Source organism: Bos grunniens, chromosome 24, assembly GCF_055505025.1.
Source record: "Bos grunniens cultivar Pamir isolate PY7600 chromosome 24, Bosgru_T2T1.0, whole genome shotgun sequence".
In the NCBI taxonomy this organism is placed as follows: Eukaryota; Metazoa; Chordata; class Mammalia; order Artiodactyla; family Bovidae; genus Bos; species Bos grunniens.
In genome coordinates, this window is record NC_141188.1 from 24792996 (window position 1) to 24814246 (window position 21251).

At 36.0% G+C, this 21251-nt stretch overlaps 1 protein-coding gene across 21 annotated transcripts in view; it reads left to right on the forward strand.

Annotated features, from left to right (window-relative positions):
* The window catches only part of NOL4 (nucleolar protein 4), a 557406-nt gene that overhangs the window by 424550 nt on the left and 111605 nt on the right, over window positions 1-21251 (forward strand). For 14 of the 21 annotated variants that reach the window (XM_086372830.1, XM_086372837.1, XM_086372842.1 and 11 more), the window contains 2 exons: window positions 4233-4412; window positions 5154-5345. In XM_086372830.1, the coding sequence (XP_086228956.1) occupies window positions 4233-4412; window positions 5154-5345 (372 nt within the window). The remainder of the gene's footprint in view (window positions 1-4232; window positions 4413-5153; window positions 5346-21251) is intronic. The other 7 variants (XM_086372845.1, XM_086372835.1, XM_086372834.1 and 4 more) reach the window with 1 other exon arrangement.

Below are 21251 nucleotides of genomic sequence, written 5' to 3' on the forward strand. Positions count from 1 at the left end.
GATTGAGTGACTAATACATAAGAGCAGATGCTTCATTTTGCATCACATCACAAGGCACACAGTGTCTGGTAATCACACTTTTAATGATGCTAAGAATGTCTAGTAGATTCAGTAATGAGTAACTGATATTTTTAAATGTAACTTGCTGAATACAGTGAAGTGGCAGGAACAAAATCAATATACAGAAATCTGTTGCATTTCTATACACAATAGTAAACTCTCAGAATGAGAAATTAAAAACACAATCCTGTCTACAATTGCATCAAAAAGAGTAAAATATCATTAAATAAAATAAATGTTAAATAAAGATAAAAAATGCTCTGAACACAGAGTAAGAAAACTGTCCTTAAAAATAAGGTTAATCTTCCTCTCTGTGGGGATTTTTCTAGGTCTAGAATTGGCAGTTCTATTTGGGTGCAAAAATGTGAGAAAAGGAAAGTGCAAATATATTTTCAAGAAGGATGGTCACATGTGATCTCAAGATAATGAATGAAATATGCAACTAAGACAAAAATCTAATCTTGTCCCCATAAACCATTTTTTGGATAAGCAGGTGTGTCTCTTCCATCAGGCCTAAGTTATGCTCCTTTATATCTTTGTATTTTTAAAGGTCTAATTTGGATTTTTTGGTTTTACACATGGAAAATGAAAATGATTGTTCCTAAAATGGAGATTTGTTTAGGGAATGATCATCCAGAGTTTTTATTGAAATGAGACAGGTTTATGGGGCAATGACTGCTATATTTTATGTGGGTTATTAGAAGGCTTATAGCAATTTTTGTTGCTTGATTTTATATTATCACCCCAATACCCATATTCTCCCATTTGTTAAAAGGACTATTTTTAGAGAAGTTTTAGATTCACAGTAAAACTGAGAGGAAGGTATAGAGATTTCCCGTATTCCCACTTCCCTCTACACGTGCTTATTTTCCCTGTTACCAGCATTATTTACCACAGCAGCACACATGTTATTAATACAATTGATGAACCTACACTGGTGAATTATAGTTATCCAAAGTCAATAGTTTATATTAAGGTTCACTCGTGGTAGTGTACATTCCTTGGATTTGTACAAATGTAGAATGGCTTGTATCCACTACTGTAGTATCTGACAGAGTATTTTCATGGCCCTAAAAATCTTCTTTGTTCTATCTATTCATCCCTCCCCATCCCCTAAGCCATGGCAACTACTGATTTTTTTTTTTAATTGTCTCTAGTTTTGCCTTTTCTAGGATGTCATATAGTTGAAATCATACAATATAGAGTCTTTTCCATTGGTTTCTTTCACTGTGCTTCAGTTATGTCTGATTCCGTATGACCCTATGGAGCCCGTCAGGCTCCTCTGTCCATGGAATTCTCCAGGCAGGAATACTAGAATGGGTTGCCACACCCTTCTCCAGGGGATCTTCTTGACCCAGAGATCAGACTCATGTCTTTTATGTCTCCTGATTGGCCAGCAGTTTCTTTACCACTAGCATCATCCGAGAGACACACTTAGTAATATGTATTTAAGATTCCCCTGTGTCTTTTCATGGCTGGATAGCTCATTTCTTTTAGTATTAAATATTATTTCATTATCTGGATCAACCACAGTTTATCCATTCACTCATTGAAGCACATCTTGGTTGTTTCCAGGTTTTGGCAATTATGAATAAAGTTGTTTGAAACATTGTGCAGGTTTTGTGTAGACACAAATTTTAATTCCTTGGATAAATACCAAGGAGCACAATTGATGAATCACACGGTGAATATGTTTAGTTTCAGAAGAAAAGGCAAAACTATCTTCCAAAGTGGTGGTATCATTTTGCATCCTACAGCAATCCATGAAACTTGTGGTTCCACATCGTCTCCAGCATTTAGTGCTGCCAGTGTTCCGGATTTTGACCCTTGTGATACGTGTGTAGTGATATCCCATTGTTGCCTCAGTTTGCATTTCCCCAATGCATATGATGTGAAGCATCTTTTCATGTGCCTATTTGCCATCTGTATATATTCTTGGGTGAGGTGTCACTGGCCCATATTTTAATCAAGTTGTTTCCTTATTGTTTAGTTTTTAGTGTTCTTTGTATATTTTGGATAACTGTCCTTTAGCAGATGTGTCATTGGCAAATATTTTCTTTCCGTCTATGGCTTGTCTTCACTCCCCCATATTTTAAGACCAACGACTTTGCAGAAAAAGAAAAACTACCTTCAGTGCCAACTCTGTAGAGAACCTTTCTTAGATGCTGTGAGGAAAAAGTAGGATATGTTTAGATTCCTGTCTCGGTCTAGCTTGAAGGAAAAAATGCATATTAACATGAAAAGAAACATACAGCACAATGGTGGTATTTAAATCAGTGTCAAAAGCTACTGAATACTAAGAGTTTACAGTGAAGGAAAAGACTTAAATAGACTGAGGTTGAAGTGAGAATCTGTGGAAATTGAACTTAATCCAGTTAGTCTTGAAAGCTTTTAGATCTTCAACAATGAGACAGGCAAGAAATATACCATCTGCGAAAGATAATTCAGAGTTACAAAAATTTTCGTTTATTTTCTCGAAGGAAAAACAACAACAACAACATTGATTATGTTCTTGGTTTAGATCCTGAATATTTTCAGGTCTAAGATGGGTTTTCTTTACCTTGACTGCCTAGAGCTATCCATAAACATCCTTCGTGGTTCTAAGTGGTACTATTTGTAGTAGACTGCTGGCTTATGTGTCTCACGTCATAGCTAGAAAGAATAAATTAGCCTAGCATATTTGTATTCAGATAAGTGTATTATAACACTTTTAAAATATTATCATTTAAAAAGCATATATATTATATTTTTTAAACCTATGGAATATTTGCCTTATATTTGATTAGGTGATTCTACCTTGTAAATGATCTAAACTATAAAAATAGGCTTTATTTTAAATTGTAACTCCACTTTTAATGTCAGTGATCTATTTTAGTTTTGTTCTCTCTCTGATTTTATGGTAATAATATAGTAGTGCAGTCCTTAAAGCAGTCAACACATATGTTGTCATTGCATGGAGGCAGTTTTGAAGGCTAATAGTTTAAAATTTCCCATTGTAAAGGTCTTTCAAAAGTAGTTGACTTTGTTGTTAGATTTCAGAATAGTTTCTGTTCTTTACAGAAATTATACATACTAGCTGGGGTGACCCGGGTATCTAAGTTATCATATATGAAACTTGGGGTTGTTAATCTGACCCAGTAATGACTGATTGCTGTACTACTCCAAGCTCCACTGCAAATGACTGAAACTCAGATTTAAGCAAAAATATAAAGGGGGGGTTGAAAGGATATAATATCACACAGCTGGAAAGATCCATGAGTTCATTTCATTTCAGGCACAGTTGAATCTAGATGCTCAAATGATTTCCCGAGACTGTTTCTACTCTTCTTAGCTCTGCTAGATTCAACTTGATTTTAGTTACAGGCACACTTTCTTCATCTGGAGCTGAAGGTTTGAAGCAGTGATACCTAGGGTAGAAGAGGTTGGTGCTCACAGGATTGGAACAGATGCTCGGCTAACAAGGAAGTAAAGGATATTGCAGCAGGACCCATAGTTGGTCTTGGACACAATTATCTACATTTGTGAAAATTGTCTTGGTTGGCCTTCATTAGTACATTATGAAGCACTAAGCTTGACAAATGATTAGAAGGAAACCTAGTTACTTTTTTCTAAAGCAAAATCAGATGCCATCTTTAGACTCATAGACAAATTATAAAGTGACCTTAAAACATGTCCTAGCAGTCCTAGCATCAATATTTTGTCTAGTCCTTGTTGGGCAAATCAGTGAAATATACCTACCCCTCAGTTCCCTGATCTGTGTCAAGAATACTAACGCAGTTAGGTGGACTAAGCTCTGGTGTCATCTCTATTCCAAGAATATGTGATTCAGTGATTCCTTTACAAAACTGATTGCAGGTTTTTGGTTCTGCAATGTGTATATTGAATGGAAACAATAATTGCTCTCAAAAAGCTAAATTCAATAAATCTTTCTGCAGTGACAGAAATGTTCTATGTGGCTATTGAGCACTCACCATGTGAATGGTGTGACACAGGAAATGAAGTTTTAATGTGATTTCATTTAAGTTAATTTTGATTTAAGTGAAAATAGCCACAGCTCTAGAATTATCAGCTTATTTAAACTGAAGTTTTGAGAAACGGTTGACATTAAAAGCAAAACAAAATTTATTAGCTCGTGCAAGGAATTTCAAAGCAGCAATTTCTTTTCTTTTCAGTCCCCTGCACATAGCTATTCAAGCTACGACTCGGGCAAAAATGAGAGTGTGGATCGGGGTGCTGAGGATCTGTCTCTAAACAGGGGAGATGAGGATGAAGATGACCACGATGACCACGAAGATTCTGAGAAGGCTAACGAGACAGATGGCGTAGAGGCTGAGCGGCTAAAAGCTTTTAATGTGAGTCTTGCCACCCTCCCTGTGTGGCTGGATTTTTACCCCTTCACTTTCATGTTGTTGCTTGTTGGTAAATGTGGATATTTTAGAGACATGTTTGTTTAATTTACAGAAGGATTTAAAAAGTACATGAAACACTCTTTGCCAACCAGACACCAGAATTGCTGTGTTTTGTTTAGAATTTTAAAGCCAAATGTGAGCTGAAAACTGCAGTTGTGTTGTGTGAGTATGCATGTTTACCTAGCGGATGAAGGGGGCCTCAGCTTATGCCCCAGAAGAGCCTGCCCGTCATCCGTTATTTTTTGTTTTTGTTTTTTTTTTGCTTTCCCAGCTTACCTAATTATGCATGACAAAAGAATCTGTTGTTTGTTTTCTGAGATTAGTATACTGTGCAGTGTAGCAATGTAACAGTCATTTTTATTATTAATAGAGAATTTACGGGGTGCTTAATTGTCACAGTCTACTGTTATTTCTTGATTTTTTTTCTACGCGATAGTCTATATTTTTCTGTCTCTGTCTGTCTGTCTGTCTGCCTCTCTCTCTCTTTCTCTCTCTATTTTTTAATCCAACCATTTAGAAAGTCTTTAAAGGGTGTTTGCTTAAAATTTCTGGCTTTCCATTGCAAAGTTCTCCAGTGCATAAACCAGAAAAGAGTATTTTCCTATCAGTAATCAAGACAGGAAGCTAGGAACAGCAGAGAGCAGCCCTCCAAACCCTTCTCCTCTGTCTCCCTCTTGCCAACAGATGTTTGTCAGGCTGTTTGTAGATGAAAACTTGGACCGAATGGTCCCAATCTCTAAGCAGCCCAAAGAAAAGATCCAGGCTATCATTGACTCATGCAGGCGACAATTCCCTGAATATCAAGAGCGTGCCCGAAAACGCATACGTACTTACCTCAAGTCCTGCAGGCGGATGAAAAGAAGTGGTTTTGAGATGGTGAGTTTTGAATTAAAACACAGCCCTAGATTCCATCCAAATCCCACATGTAAACCATGACACGATTTTTTTTTTCATCTTAGTGTCTTTTTAATTTTTTCCATAACGTCAGGTCCAGGGGGTTTTTGTTTGCTTGTTTGTTTTTGCTCCTTTTCATCTTCCTGAAGTATTTATCCCCTCTGTTGATTCAATAAGGAATACCTTGTGAGACTAGTGCTCACAGGCCCGCGTGGTACCACGTCCTAGAAAAGGAGGGTCACATGAGTGAACACCAGCAAGAATCAGCATCCCATTCTTGTGTGTTATCTTTCTGTTACTGCTGAAGCAGATCTAAGGTTAATCAAGTCTTGAACTGAAGCACCAGTGGTTGCTTTAGATGGCATATGAGGATGCCTTTCTCTGGAACAAAAGGAAATGAATGGATCCATCTAAGGAGTATCAATTTCATACCAACAGTTTACAAATAGCAGGCCTTGAAAACAAAGATCAGGGAATGAAACTCCTTATGTGAAAAGTAAGGCTTTTGTGTACTCGGTATATTTGTGTGTCTGTCTTGTGGATGGTTAACATAAGCTTTTAGATTCAGCTTGGCTTTATAGACGGATGACATTATGCCAATGTTAGGTATTTATGGCTGGAATTTAAATATCAGTGGTTTTTGAACTTTATTCTACCTCAGCTTGATGGAGTAGTTGTACCTAGAAGTAGTTTTTACAAAATATTTTAAAATTTTCTTAATATTTTTATGTACTTGAGTGGACAAGTACTAGAAATTTTCTGAAACTATTTTATTTGTACCTTTGAGAAGCCTCTGTGAAAGCCAAACTCTTTGTGATCAAGGCCTCTGATTCATTAGGTATCATAGAGCAGGAGTTGATAAAGATTTAGGAGAGGTTTCAGAGTATCATATATGAGAAAGAGCTTTTCAGATAAAAATGAATGACAAGTAATAACATCCCTTATTATCCATTTCCTGCATTGACTTTTGAGAATATCTTTGAAATTTTAAAAGGAAAATGACCATTTCTTATAGAGAGGCAGTCTGTCAAGATGGTCTCTAACACAAGGCTTGGTCCCCAGAGAGCGTGGTCTGGAGTTCTAGTCCACCAGAACTATGCTGCTGTGTAACCTAGGCACATCACTTCAGTTTGTCATGCAGAATTCTTAATTTCTATAAAGTATACTTGAGATAGTCACAGGTTTTTTATTAGCTGTATTTATTTACCAAATATGAACACCTGTGTGTTTTAAGCTTTGTGCTATGCATAGAGGACAAAAAAGTTGATATCAAATCATGTAGGTTTGCAAACTAATCATGAAGCAAAACATTATAAAGAAATGCTTTGTATTTCATTTTTAATAATTTTCAATTGTTCATCTCTTTGTTCATTTATCCGTATATGTATAATGTGCATAACATTGTACAAAGTAATGAGAAATACAAGATGCCTGACTTGTTAAATGAATTTAGCATGTTTCCTAATCATGATTCTTTGAGGTTACAGTTGTAGGAAGTTAAGTGCCAAAGGAAAAATGCAAACTGAGTGAAGTCGCTCGGTCGTGTCCGACTCTTTGCGACCCCATGGACTGTAGCCTACCAGGTTCCTCCATCCATGGGATTTTCCAGGCAAGAGTACTACAGTGGGTTGCCATTTCCTTCACCAGGGGATCTTCCCCACCCAGGGATTGAAACTGGGTCTCCTGCATTGTAGGCAGACGCTTTACTGTCTGAACCACTGGGGAAGTCCAAGGCCTACATTAAACAAGTGAAAAACACAGATGAAAATTGATGTTGTAGTTTAGCCTATTTTTTAAAAATATATTATTCAATAATGTACTACTAGAATTAAATATTAAATTTGCCATCTATTTAACACCAGAATTTTGATGTGCTTTACATATGACTTCATTTTCATGGAGTGTGTCATCATTTTGAACACTCATCCTTGCCTGGAACAAATAAGGAAGGCATGACTAGGGCAGGTAGTAATTACAACTAAATACTGTACATTAATATTCTTGCCATCATAATTTTAAAATTAATATAATATCAATAATTTAAAAAATTGTAACATTTGAAAAGGCTTTCTTTTATTATTTTTGCTATATGAAGACATGCAGAAAATGTGTATCATTTTTAATATATGATTATTTTTACATGCAAATTATTTTGTAGTACTTTGATAAGTCAATGAAACAACCTAAAGACAACTTCAATATATTTGAAGAGAATAATTGGAAAGCTGTAGGACTATTTGATAGGGGATTCTGTATTTTAAAATGAATGTATGAAAGTGACATTCAGAAAGCTTAGCTCATCCAGTTACTTATGGTCTCTAAGGCAACAGACTCTGTAAGTAAAGCAAAATACAAAATATTAAATTACATAGTTCCTTCCTGACTTTGATTCAGAAATTCAAAGAGATATTCCCATAGAAGTGGTTTATCACAACTTATATTAGTATTAGGGGTTTCCCAGGTAGCACTAATGGTAAAGAACCCACCTGCCATTGCAGGAGACTTAAGAGACTCAGGTTCAATCCCTGGATCAGGAAGATCCCCTGGAGGAGGAAATGGCAGTTCACTCCAGTATTCTTGCCTGGAGAATCCCATGGACACAGAGGAGCCTGGCGGGCTACAGTCCATGGGTTCACAAAGAGTTGGACACAACTGAAGCGACTTAGCCCTTATATTAGTATTATATTTAAGAATCTGACTTTCACTCTAATTTTCTGCTGTTGTTAGTACAAAAAATATTCATTTTTAATTAATGTACACTACACTATCCCTTAAGATGAGGCTTCCCTGGTGGCTCAGATGGTAAAGAATCCACCTGCAATGCAGGAGACCTGAGTTTGATCTCTGGGTTGGGAAGATCCCTTGGAGAAGGGAACGGCTACCCACTCCAGTGTTCTTGCTTGGAGAACTCCATGGACAGAGGAACCTGATGGGCTTTAGTCCATGGAGTCACAAAGAGTCAGACATGACTGAGCAACTTTTACTTTCACTTCTTTTATCCCTTAAGAATTCAGAGCACAAGTACTTTTCATTGACTTCTCTGAATGCATACAAATATTAGAATATTTATTTATGCATTCTTATTTCACTGAAATCATTAAGACCCCAAAGGTCTTAATAGCTTAAGTAGTGAAAGTCTCTGTCATTGCACCAAACAGTCTCTATAATGCATGAAGTTAAAAAACCTTATTATTATACTTTTCTATACATTTTCACTAATTCATTGTTTCCAATGATCTCAAATCATAAGTTCTTCAGTGTTGAATATAAAAGAATATGTTTTATGAAAAGTAAATCCAAGAAGCTTGATACAGGGTACTATGTTAGTTTTCAATAGATTTTAAGCACCATTGAGTTAGATAGCCATTATATTAATCCTTAGACAAATATATCATTATTGATTCTGTTATGCAGCTTTGACACTCAAGTTACTTCAGTTAGTTTTCTAAAGACTATTTGTTGATTGTTCCAGAAAAGAAATGTATTGCTCCAGTGTGTCCTGATCTTAAATTCAAGAGCACCTATGATAGATTAAACAACAAAAGCAAACCTTTATGAACAAGGTGGGGTTGGCCCATACCTGAGTATCATTTGTGTTATGGATATGATATCTCTTTTTATTCTCTGAGTTTGCATTATTTAGAGAATCTTTCACCAGGCTGCATATGTTTAGATGCATTTTTGTAAAACTTAAATGGAAATATTTGGAGGATATAGTCAAAGACTTTCAACCCATTCTGCCTCATGTACCTCAAATTTTGTGTCTCGTTTTCAGACCATATTCTAAGTTCTTTATTCAGATCAAGTGGCCTAGGTATTGGAATTCCATAAACTCAATCTCTTGAAAAATTACCTATTAATTTGCCTTTTAATATTATTTATTTGATCATATTTGTTTCAAGAATTAATCTCATGCTATTTTTTGAAGAAAAATTTGGCCAGGAACATTGTCCCTTAGGCTTGTGAACGCCCACTATAAATGATCTCATTTGGAACCCTCTTTTAGCATGTAATGAAAAATAAAATGTGTTTCCCCTACAGAAATAGAGTGCTTTTATGTTTTCTCATCGTTAACTTACTAGGTTCACTTTTTTGCCTGTCAGGAAGTTTAGAGCCAAAATCTTTCTGAGTTATCTCTTTCCCAGTTATCTGTTTAGTTTGTTTTAGTGTATATATTTCCTTGGTAGCTCTGGTATCTGTTTTTGGTGAGGAGAGATATAATTTTAAAACAAATGTGTAAATAATCTAATTATGGAAACACCGTCATTTCAGACCATCTTCTAAGTTTTTTATTCACAATATTTTTAATCTTCATCCTATAATACCCTCCTCGGTAATTTTGCTATCTGACCTTCTGGTTTCACAGTTTTTTTTTTCATTAAAAAATAAGTATTAAATGTTTAGGAAATGGTACATTTGTTTAGCGAATTTGACTATTATATATCCTTTGCCTCTATTTGTCTGATGTAAACTAACGTAGAGACATCATAATTTTTCTTCAATTCACAGCTTTTATAGCCATGAAATAGACTATGTATAGGTGTTACAGAAGCTACAGTGACACTTGCTGTTCATTCTTTAGCAAATAGAGCCACTATAAAAATGAATTAAAGTGCTTCTTTAAACTAAACATTTGACCAGAAATATCGCGAGCCCTCCACACAAGACCTTGATTAAAAACTTTATATCTGTGCAGCCATTATTATTCACAATATTCTTCATGCATTGTGATCACAACTGTGCCAGTTTCTCTCCCTGTGACCAATTAACTTAATTGAAGCTAATTAGCAAACACATTTTGTTTGAATTCCCCACCTGCTAGCTGTGCCATATTTTGCCCTCTCTTTTATAGATGTCATCTACTATCCCCCAGGATACTTCTATAACATCTTCTAAGTTCTTTCTTCATAATATTTCTTTCTAAATTTCATCCGTTAATATTTTTCTAAATAATTGGCAGCTGATGTTCTACACTCTTAGTTCTTTCACTTTCTCAGTTTCAGTGAGTTTACTTCAGTGAGTATTAATTAGGTCAGTCATTATTCGTATGGGTATACCTTAGTCTTTGCTTTCTCTCAAGGAGCATGCCCAAGCTATGTTAAACGTTTTCACAATCATGTAAAATGTTTTAAGTATCCTCTGCTGTCTTTACAGAGACAGTGTTCTGGTCTTCCTTGCTCTGGATCACCGGCTGCTTCTGCTGCCTGTAACTTGACCTCCTTCGGAGCGTTGCTTCTGTGACCATCCCAGTGGTCATGGTTTCAGCTTTCCCCTTTTGCTCTTTCCCCTTTTCTTATCTTCTGCCTTAAAAAACTCCCCAGATTCCAAATAGATATAGATATTGAGTTTAATGGCTTCTATAATCTTTCTTTGAAGACTCAATGAGTCTTTATTTGCCATGTTTCCTGAATGATTATTTTATACTCACAAATGATACCTGTTACCACCGCCTCCACTAATAGTCCCTTACTTCAGTGAGTTGTCGTTCTCACCACCGTATTGAATTACTTCTCATGAAGAGCTCATGACCACCTTTGCACCAAATCCAAAAATTGCATCCTCGACTATAAATCACCCTATTTTTTTTAACTTTTTTTTCCTGTTTCTACTCATGTACGTTTTTCTTGATTTGGGGCACTGCTGAAGTTTCTGTGTTTGGCCATGTACTTACTGCACCTTACTGTCTCCATAGCTGCAGAGGCCTGCCCCCTTATAGACTTCTCTCCTGTCTAAGTGAGGGCTTCCCAGGTGGCGCTGCTGCTGCTGCTAAGTCACTTCAGTCGTGTCTAACTCTGTGCGACCCCATAGACGGGCAGCCCACCAGGCTCCCCCATCCCTGGGATTCTCCAGGCAAGAATACTGGAGTGGGTTGCCATTTCCTTCTCCAATGCATGAAAGTGAAAAGTGAAAGTGAATTCGCTCAGTCGTGTCCAACTCTTCAGGACACCATGGACTGCAGCCTACCAGGCTCCTCCGCCTATGGGATTTTCCAGGCAAGAGTACTGGAGTGGGGTGCCATTGCCTTCTCCCAGGTGGCGCTAGTGGTAAAGAATCCACCTGCCAAGCAGGAGATGAGAGTTCGATCCCTGGGTCAGGAAGCCCCCTGAAGAAGGAAATGGCAACCCACTCCAGTATTCTTCCCTGGAGAATCCCATGGCAGGCTATAGGCCTTGGGGTCACGAAAGAGGTGGACACAACTTGATGACTAAACAAAAGCAACTCTCAAAGTAGATCCCAGTCAAATACAAAGCCTTGGTATTTCATTCCACATCTCAGTCAGATGCTAGACAAATGTACTGTTATATCCTCACTGATTGCTCTATATTCTCTATCACCCGTCCTCTCCACTGATCTGCCTCTTCTACCAAGTCACCAGCAAATTCCTCTTGACTTACCTAGTTCCGGCAGTTGCCCCACTGTTGTCATTCACACCAAAGTTCATAAACTTGGAATGATGTCTGACTCTCTTTATATTTATGACTTGCATCCTCCCACTGACTAACTTCTGTTTATTCTTCCTTTTCTGTCTTTCCCAAATCAGTCCCATAATTTTGAATTTTATCAGCTATCATTTTATTTCTAGCTTCTCACACATCTTGCATAATTCTTCTAGCTCAACTTCCTACTTCCATCTTACACGCCTTCCTTACTCTCTATTTGCAAGCAGAGACAAAACTAGGACTTGCACCTGAAAATTATGGAATTTGGGACCTTTTTCAAAAGTAAAGTAACACAAAATTATGAACAAAAAAAAATGTATATAGAAGGATGAATATATATCTACAATTAGAAAAAAATACACAATAAATGTTTTAAAACAGAGAAATCTAGAAGACTCAAATCTTTTACTTCAGACATATCTTTAGACAATTTTCAGATATACTTACATATAAATACTCATACTTTTATTTTAATTTGTTTTCCCATTCCTACCTGTAATCTTACATCATCCAGAAACTTCCATATTATTAGTTCCATCCAGTTGAAGAACCCTGGGGCCTGTACTTCATTGGCTTTATGATAAATCTGCCTTTGCACCTGGAGTAGTCTTCCTCAATTTTGACTTTGATACTGTCGAATTTTTATCACTTCAGGAAAAATTCTGAATTTCTTATTATAGTGTTAGTATATGGCCTTTTAAAACTGGGAGACCTAGGTTGAATTCCTGTGCAATTTAATGTGATGTTTCTGAGTCTCCATTTTTTTTAAAGGAGAGGGCTGTTGGGGTATTACCTTGTATAATGTAAATAAAATGATCAGCATTTTATTAATAATAATTAATGATAATCTGGCCCCTTTCTACCCTTTCTTCTGATATGCTCTGTTATTTCCTTTAATGTCTAGATCAGGGATCCCCAACCTCCAGGATCTAATCCCTGAAGATCTGAGCTAGAGCTGATGTAATAATAATAGAAATAGCATACACAATAAATGTAACACACTTAAATCATCTGGAAACCATCCACCCTCTACCTCCCCTGTCCATAGAAAAATTGTCTTCCATGAAACTGGTCCCTGGTGCTAGAAAGTTTGGGGACCACTGGTGCAGGTCATCACAGGGAACCTCAACTCTTTCTTTCAGTGTGTGCTCTCTCGGTCCACTGATTTGTCCTGATTCAGGGTTCACGGGTACTATTCTCTTTATTTACTGAATGTATTTTATTTACTAAAGTTGAAGAGTAACTAAACTGTAAAGAATACAGCCTTCATAGCTTTCAGATTTGCTCATCAATAGATCCTTAAGTATTATGTTGACCTGAGACTCATGGAATACCTCTCATACACCCCACTCACCTTCTATCTACAAATACATATAAATCCTGAGTTTAAAAAAAAAATTACAATTTTTAAATACCTCTATAAGCTCAGAAGAAAGAAAAGGAATTCTCAGGACTTGAAATTAATAGAAAACTCTCAGCCAAAGTTGTGAGCCCTTAATTTGATATGGAGATAGAAAAAGTGACTTTAAGCCCAGACAGATTAGGGCTGGGGTTGAATGCCAACTCAAGTTTAGGAGATGTGGATTTTGGTTTGTTACTAGGCAGGGACATGAACTGAAAACTGTATATAAAGCTGGGACCGTTGCCTGCCCTCTCATTAAGGGAGAATTACAAATGTCAAACGATAGCTTCAAAAACTGAAAAGAAAGTGAAGTCGCTCAGTCGTGTCCAACTCTTTGCGACCCCATGGACTGTAGCCCACCAGGCTCCTCCATCCATGGAATTTTCTAGGCAAGAGATCAAACCTGGGTCTCCTGCATTGTGGGCAGACGCTTAACCGTCAAGGCCACCAGGGAATCCCATTTCAAAAACTGAAATGATGGACATTATAAATATTGAAATTAGAGCCTTATTATATGGGTTAAACAGCAGATAAGATGATTCATCCAAAGAGAAAATCAATAAACTGGAACACAGAACTATGGAAATTTCTCACAGAAAGGAAAAAAGAGAGGGAGAATTTGAAAAAGAAGTTTACTTGGGGACTAGAAATGATATAGATCTAGTAGACATTCCAAAGGAGAAATCAGAATGAGTACAACATTAGAACAAATAAGGAGGAAGAATTTTTCAAAATTTACTAGGCCATGAATACTAAGAAGAGAGAAACAGACCAGTTCTGGGTGGCACAGATAAAAACAAAGTCACACCTGTGTGTGTCAAGGCAAAACTGCAGGAGACCCAAGAAATTCTTAAGTGTCACCAGCAAGAAACAAGGAACTATCTAAAACAGTATAACACACTGAACATAATACTCATCCTCAAAATAGATGTCGGATGACAATCTTCAAAATACTAAGAAGAAAAACTCTTTTAGAGAAGCTACATTTAATCTACAAATCAACACCCAACTAAACTCTACTTCCAAAATAAGGAAGAAGGACACTTCAGACAACTACTGAAATTACAATACCACTCACAAGCTATCTCTGGATGACCTAAAATGTACTCTAAGAAAAGGGAGACGACTCAAAATGAAACATTGGAAAATTAGCAGTAAGCAAATCTGAAGAAAAGCTCCTGATTTTAGTCACTGGATCTTGGTTCTTAGCCATGTTTTATCAGCTGTTACTTGTGGAGTTTGTATCTCTTATGCTTCAGAAACAAATAGCATTTATCTGTGAAAACCAACAACATCTGAAATAACAAATATGAAAACTCCTGCACAGTTTGTTACCTGGTCTCTGAGGAACATGATAAATGCAGTCTAATCTGAAATTGCATTTCACTGCTCCCTTTTCTAGGAAACCCTTGCTGTCTCAATCTGTGAACTCCCAAGGGAACTAAATCCAATGTTTGTATCTATTGAATCCTCACTTTTGGCTAAAAACAGCTTTAAATCTCTCTTTCTTTCATGTGCAAATTGTACTTTGTGGTACTTTTGTAGTTTTATTTTATCCTGTCTCATATTACTGTTATTTATATATGGGCCTTAGCTCCCTAATAAGAAGTTACGTTCCTTGACTACTCTGCTTCTTAACTTGTTCATCTCTGTATCATCCACTGTGTCTTCTATAGTATAATTAGTTGCTTGTGAAAGCTGCTTAGTCTGTTGAATTCAGTTGAGTTAAAATTGTTGAATGAAGGATGAGTGGATGAATGGACATTCACAATGTGCTACTTTGTGGTAGAAATCAGTTGGGAGATAAGCTAATGTTTATCGTATACCCTTTCACAGTATTCTGCAACTGGCATTTCAATTTTAAAAACTACTGATAACTGATAACAAAATATTTAGCAGGATTAGTTTCCTAAAGAAGGCAGTCATATAACATTTTATTTTAACCCTCTTTTTAGCTCTTGAAACACTATTTAAAAAAATATTTTTATCTATTTGGCAACTAGTGTGAATAGGTAGTAATATTAATTGTATGAATAGAATTTGTATATAGTTTTAGGTTTCACAAATGAGGAGAAAATATGTCATGATCCACAGTAACCACAAGTACATATAATCACTTATCTTCAGGATTAAAAGATATTTCCTAGTAGAGATTTTAATAAATAGTTAGAAATGAAAACATGTCATTTTAGTTGAAAGTTTAGTTTATCTCATCTTGATCAGATGTATTGTCAGATGACATTTAGCTAAATTGGGCTTTAGTTTCAACTATAAAATTTAACAATTCCCCAGGTATTTGTGAAACATCATTGTTAAAGGCCAATAGTGTTCTAAAATTAAGACCAAAGCAAAGACTATCAATTCATAATCAAATACTTATAATGAAATCAAAGCCTAGATGAAGGTTAATGAGCATTTTTGTTCAAAATACATTTTAAAACTCATTTTAAATTGGTCAAGAGATTTTTCTCAAACTGGGAAGTCCAAGGATTCTCACATAGCTAGATCCATGGGCTCAAACATCAGGGATCTGCTGCTCTCCTAATATTTTACCTCTCAGAGTCTTGCTACCTGTTGGAAAATGTTGCCATCAGCAGCCCTAAGCTTCTTAAAACTCCCAATCCAGGAGTAGTCTTCCATCTTTCAGCTTCAGGTACCCATTTCCATGAAAGGACTTGGATTAGCTGTATTTGGATCACATGTCCATTTCTTGGAACAGTCACTGGGAACAAAGGAATGGTCTCCCATGATTGTCCAGGACGAAGTCATGTGGCCAGAGTCAGGTCAGTAAGGGACTTTGCTTATCACGTCCACTGAAACCCCACAGAGTGAGTTCAAGGCAGTGTACCTGCTGCTTTAGTCCACATGCACCATCCTTATCTAAAAACTTGGATCATCAGTGGTCCAGAATTCAGAACTTTTTTGATTGGGGAGACATGATAAAGTGTATCTTCTATTTATTGCTGAACACTCACATTGGGGTCTGGAGAAACATCCCATACACAAGTATATTAGTCTTTCTGCTGCAAAACTTAGGAATATTCATAGAAATAAGAAAGAAGAACATTATAAATATCCTCATAATCAGTTTCTTCTGCCAACTGAGTTTGCCCTGAGTGTATGAAATATTTCAGCTTATACAACTTTAGGATTTTAGAATTGCTTATAAAAGACTGTGAGTCTGTAATGAACATACTTTATTGCATGTATATTATACCCTATATGCTAAGCATTGTACTAACTTAAGTGAACTCTATGATAATAGAGATAGTATTGATTTTGTTTATCTCCATATATGTGGACTTGGCACAGTACCTGAAATATAGAAAGTGCTCATGAAGTATATTTGTTCAGTAAGCTAGTAAAGATATCAGTGACTTTATGTGCCTTCCTTCATGGAATTCTAACTACTTCTCCCTGACACAGAGATTATTTTTCCTGTTCATAACTAGCTGACGAAGCTCAATTTTGCCATTCGTAAAGATAAAAATAAAATAACGATACTTGGCAGAATGAATGAGGCTCACAGAGATTAAATAGCAAAGGTGATCAGGCAGATTGCAAGGAGGCAATTACACAGTAATAATCCAGGTCTGTCTGACATAGTTGCTAAACTTTCCTTTAGCCCACTGATGTCCATAGGTGAAGCCGCCTGTTCAGAAGAAGGGATACCTTGGCAGCTGCAACTTTTTACACTGTAACAGTTATGTGTTGAGGCATGAGTATACCATTTTGGGATGATAGGATGTGCATGTCATTCAAGCTGCAGAATTGTCAAATTATGTATTTTATAAAGTAACAAGCTTGGGAGATATCATCTTAATTTAGGATGTAACCTACCTACACTCTGACTACTGAATCACTTGCTTTAATTACTTTGAAAAAACTCATTCACTTAAAATCTTGGGTGGATGTCACAGTTGCTCTAATCCGGCTTGTCTAATACTTGATTAAGCTCTATTTAAACACTCGAATGGAGAGCATTGCCACAGTCTCCCATGAACATAAGCTTACATTCTTGATTTCTTTTTCTTTTTTTATAACTTCCAAAAAAAAAAAAAAAATCCTACCACATCCTAAGGGTACAGCAGAAGTTCAGAGAATTCTAACATTGTTTCAGTTTTAAGACCAAAAAATGGTGTGGTAGGTTTTACATGCATAAATGAGGAAAGACACACTTACTTTGTGCTAACAGCAATCACATCCTAAGTCCCCAATTAAAATGTGACTTTTTACACTCCCAAAGCCCCACAGGACTGTTTAGCCATCTGTTTAATGAAACAGCCACTATGGATTTGGGCATAAATAATTATTACAGTAAGGACAGTGCTGAGGATAGATCAAGTCATCCCAGTTGAGCATGACAGTTAATTATGAAGAGATAATTAGTGTGGGCTAGTTAGGATCAGCTCATATCCAGGAAAAAATAGGTAAGAAATCTCAATCTTGGTATAGATCATATAAAGTGGATGATTATACACCTTCTTGAATCATTTTTAAATTTTATAAGATATACACCAAATAGTAGATTTACTGAGCTATATTCAATCACAATAAGTATTATTTTCCATAAATTATCTACTGATAATATCTGTTCTTTGCATTTGATTTTTTGTTGAAATATTATTATTTCAAGTTATTACAATGGAAGCTTGTGTGTCTTACTGGTGTTAGAAGGAGTCTTCTGCATTTATCCCTGGTGGAACCCATGACTACAGCCCTTAATGTACTGCCAGGAAAACACTGAAGAGATGATTTTAGAATAAGCTCTCTGTGATTAAATGTAGCAAAGGAAAGGAGCATTCCCACGAAGATGGTTCTAAGAACTCATACTAAATAATAGTTTCAAATTTCTCTCTTAACACTGCTTTTATAAGGAACACAATTGATTAATTTCCTTCTCATTGTCTTGTTCTAAGTACTTTTGAGTTGTGAAATAGATATTAGCTACATTATGGAGGAAAAATCAGCAGAATTCTTTCATATTTAGTAAAGTACAGCTGGGCACAGCACAACTGAACTCTGTGTGTATTGATCAGCATTAGCATTCACTACTGGCTCATCGGTATTAAGAACCAAGGGGATGTTTGCCAGGATTGCCTTACAGGAAAAAAAGAACAAAAAAGAACTTCTCTGCCTGGCTCCTCATTCTCATTTTGAGCATGAAACTAAGCTTTATTATGTTTCCTGTATTATAGTAATTTCTTGGAACTTCTGTTTGCTCCACAATGAAAATCTTGTGAATTTAGATTGCTTCAGTTTACAATTTGTGACTGAATTAAGTTCCATTTTATCATGTTATTAATGAAGAAGGGTTTTAACAAATTAATAGGAAAACATTTTACGAGGATTTTGACCACTCAAAGATAAGGACTTTAAGAAGGTCCTAATATATTCTTTGTTTCAGTGCAAAATTGAATTAGCTGTACAGGGATTCCTCTGTAAGAATGTGTAGTATTTAAGAGCTCTAGTTTTCTTTAAACTCATTGAGACCTTAGTTTTAAAATGAGAATAAGTTTTACTACGGAATATTATTCCAAACGTATCATCAGAATTACATATTAGTGTTTCCACATCATAGCTGTGTGATCTTGGGAAAATTATATAGGGATTTAATTTGGTTTTCTTTAAAAAGAGTGATATAAGTAATATATTTTTTTTCTCAAGTGTTGTTTGGAAGAAATCAGATAATGAACCTAAGATTCTTGTGTTAATGCCTCCACACCTAAGCACTCAATATGAGTTAGGTATTATTAATATTTATCTTAAAATTAATGAGAATGAACTGGATTGGTGTTCTCCTCGGAGACACATATTTTGTCTTTAGTTAGTATAGTTTAAACTCCTTGAAAAACACATATATATCTCTTAAACCGTAGTAGAGATTTTATTCATTCATTCTGCCCTTCTCCCATGAGCTTATTAGTTATAATTGTAAACAAATGTCTAAATAGCTATCTTTGGTATGCTTATTTTTAGTTGAGCCAAGAGTTTATGTGTAAACATTTCTCCTAAAATATTTTTATTAATAATGAATTATGTAAAAGTACTAAGTATACAACAGAATTTAGGAGAGTGGAAGAGATGAGAACTGTGGTACATGAAACCTGGCTTCTATTTCCAGTTCAGAATTAGGCAGAAAAGTTTCTTCAGCGTTTAAAGAAACTTGCATTGAATGATCACTATGGCCATTTACAGTTATCAGATTATGATTCTACAATAAACTCAGAACAACTCTAATTTCAAAATTATATTGTTTAACCTCTGGCTGTGTCTTATCACATATCTTTGCTTCCACCCATTGCTTCCTCTTAATAGGAAAGAGTACATGATTGCTTTATCTTGCAGTCAACTTTTTCCCCAAAATCTTGAAATGAATAGGTTACCCAGTGACCTTAAGAAATATCTCATCCTACTCAGCCAGGACATTATTCTAGTTTCTGAGAAAACCAAATAAATGTATCTGGGAAAAACCCAACTCTATCATTTTCTCAACAAGGAAACTATATAAGTTATTATACACAAGAACGTATACTCTTCTAGTAAAAGTCATTTCCCATTTTATTTTTTCCCCATTTTAAATATTAAAAAAAAAAAGAATTTGAGAGGAAATTCTACCAACTAATTTTACTTCAAAAGATGTTTTACCTTGTGTTCTCTCTTTTCTACAAACTTTTATATATTTAAGGGATATATGTATTTATTACTACAATTTAATCTGCTTGATGAAGCTTCATAGTATTATATGGGCTTCCCTGGTGGCTCAGGCAGGAAAGAATCCACCTGCAATGCAGGAGACCTGGGTTTGATCCCTGGATTGGGAACATCCCCTGGAGGAAGGCACGGCAACCCACTCCAGTATTCTTGCTTAGAGAATCTCCATGGATGAGGAGCCTGGCAGGCTATAGTCCATGGAGTCGCAAAGAGTCAGACACGACTGAGCAACTAAGCATAGCACGTAGTATTATACATTTCTAATTTTGAATAGAAATACCAGGTTAAAAGAATAAATGAAATGGATGAAGAATTTTCATAGAGACTGCTGATACTGTGCTTTGCTTTTGTTAATTCAGTGTCTAGAACCAAATGAAGTATCGAAAGATATGGTTTATAAAGGTATGCACTTTCACGTCTAGTATTTGAATAATGCCAGCTACAGTCAAATAAATGATTTTTTTAAAATAAGGGAATGTTCTTTTTCCCATTTTTCCTATGACCCCTTTGCCTCAAAACATAATTCAGTTGTATATCAACTGAATCAGTTCAGTTGTATATCAGGACAACATTGAATATCCAATTTCCATGAAGTTTAGAGTATAATTTTGAGCCACGCTATGGCCGTCTTTTAATGAAACACTGATTTTTGTAGCTGAATATATTTTCAGTTCTGAGCTAGACTGTCTTATCCATATTTAGCCAAGTGCAGAAAGAAATGAAGCAATATTCATTTCGAAATTACGTATATATCCTTTATGGCAGTTTAAAAATTTAAATGTTTACCGCACTTGACCCTCTCTATTCCCAATATAGAGTCCTGGCTTTGTAATTTCCTTGTCAAAATATTTTTGCTTCTTTCTTCCTGCTACCTATGGGGCCTCTTTCTTTTCTTTCTGTTGGAAAAATCACATCCCGAGAATCCTAATGCTTTGCTATCAGAGTTGTCCAGCCAGTGTTTCCAGTATCTTACAGGGTTAGCAAGTGGAGACTGTACTGCATACCTTTCCTACCTTTTGCCTGCAGAGGCCACTTTGGAGTTGGAAACCTGGGGGAGTTGGCTGAGGTAGCAGCAGAAATTTCTTCCTAGTTCAAGCAAGGTCAAAGCCTGGTCTCTTTCTACACTGAACAAATGCTACTGAGAAGTATCCATTAAAGCACCATGGGTCTGTATTTATCTGTTTTAGAATATTGTTTGAGATAGAAGTGCTATGGTTCAGTTTGCTAAAGCACATGAGACATGCCAGAGTTAGCAAAATGAATCAAGTCCAATAAAGGCATGTTCACGTTCATTTACAAAAATACTTAAAAGATCGTTATGAGTTTGGTGGC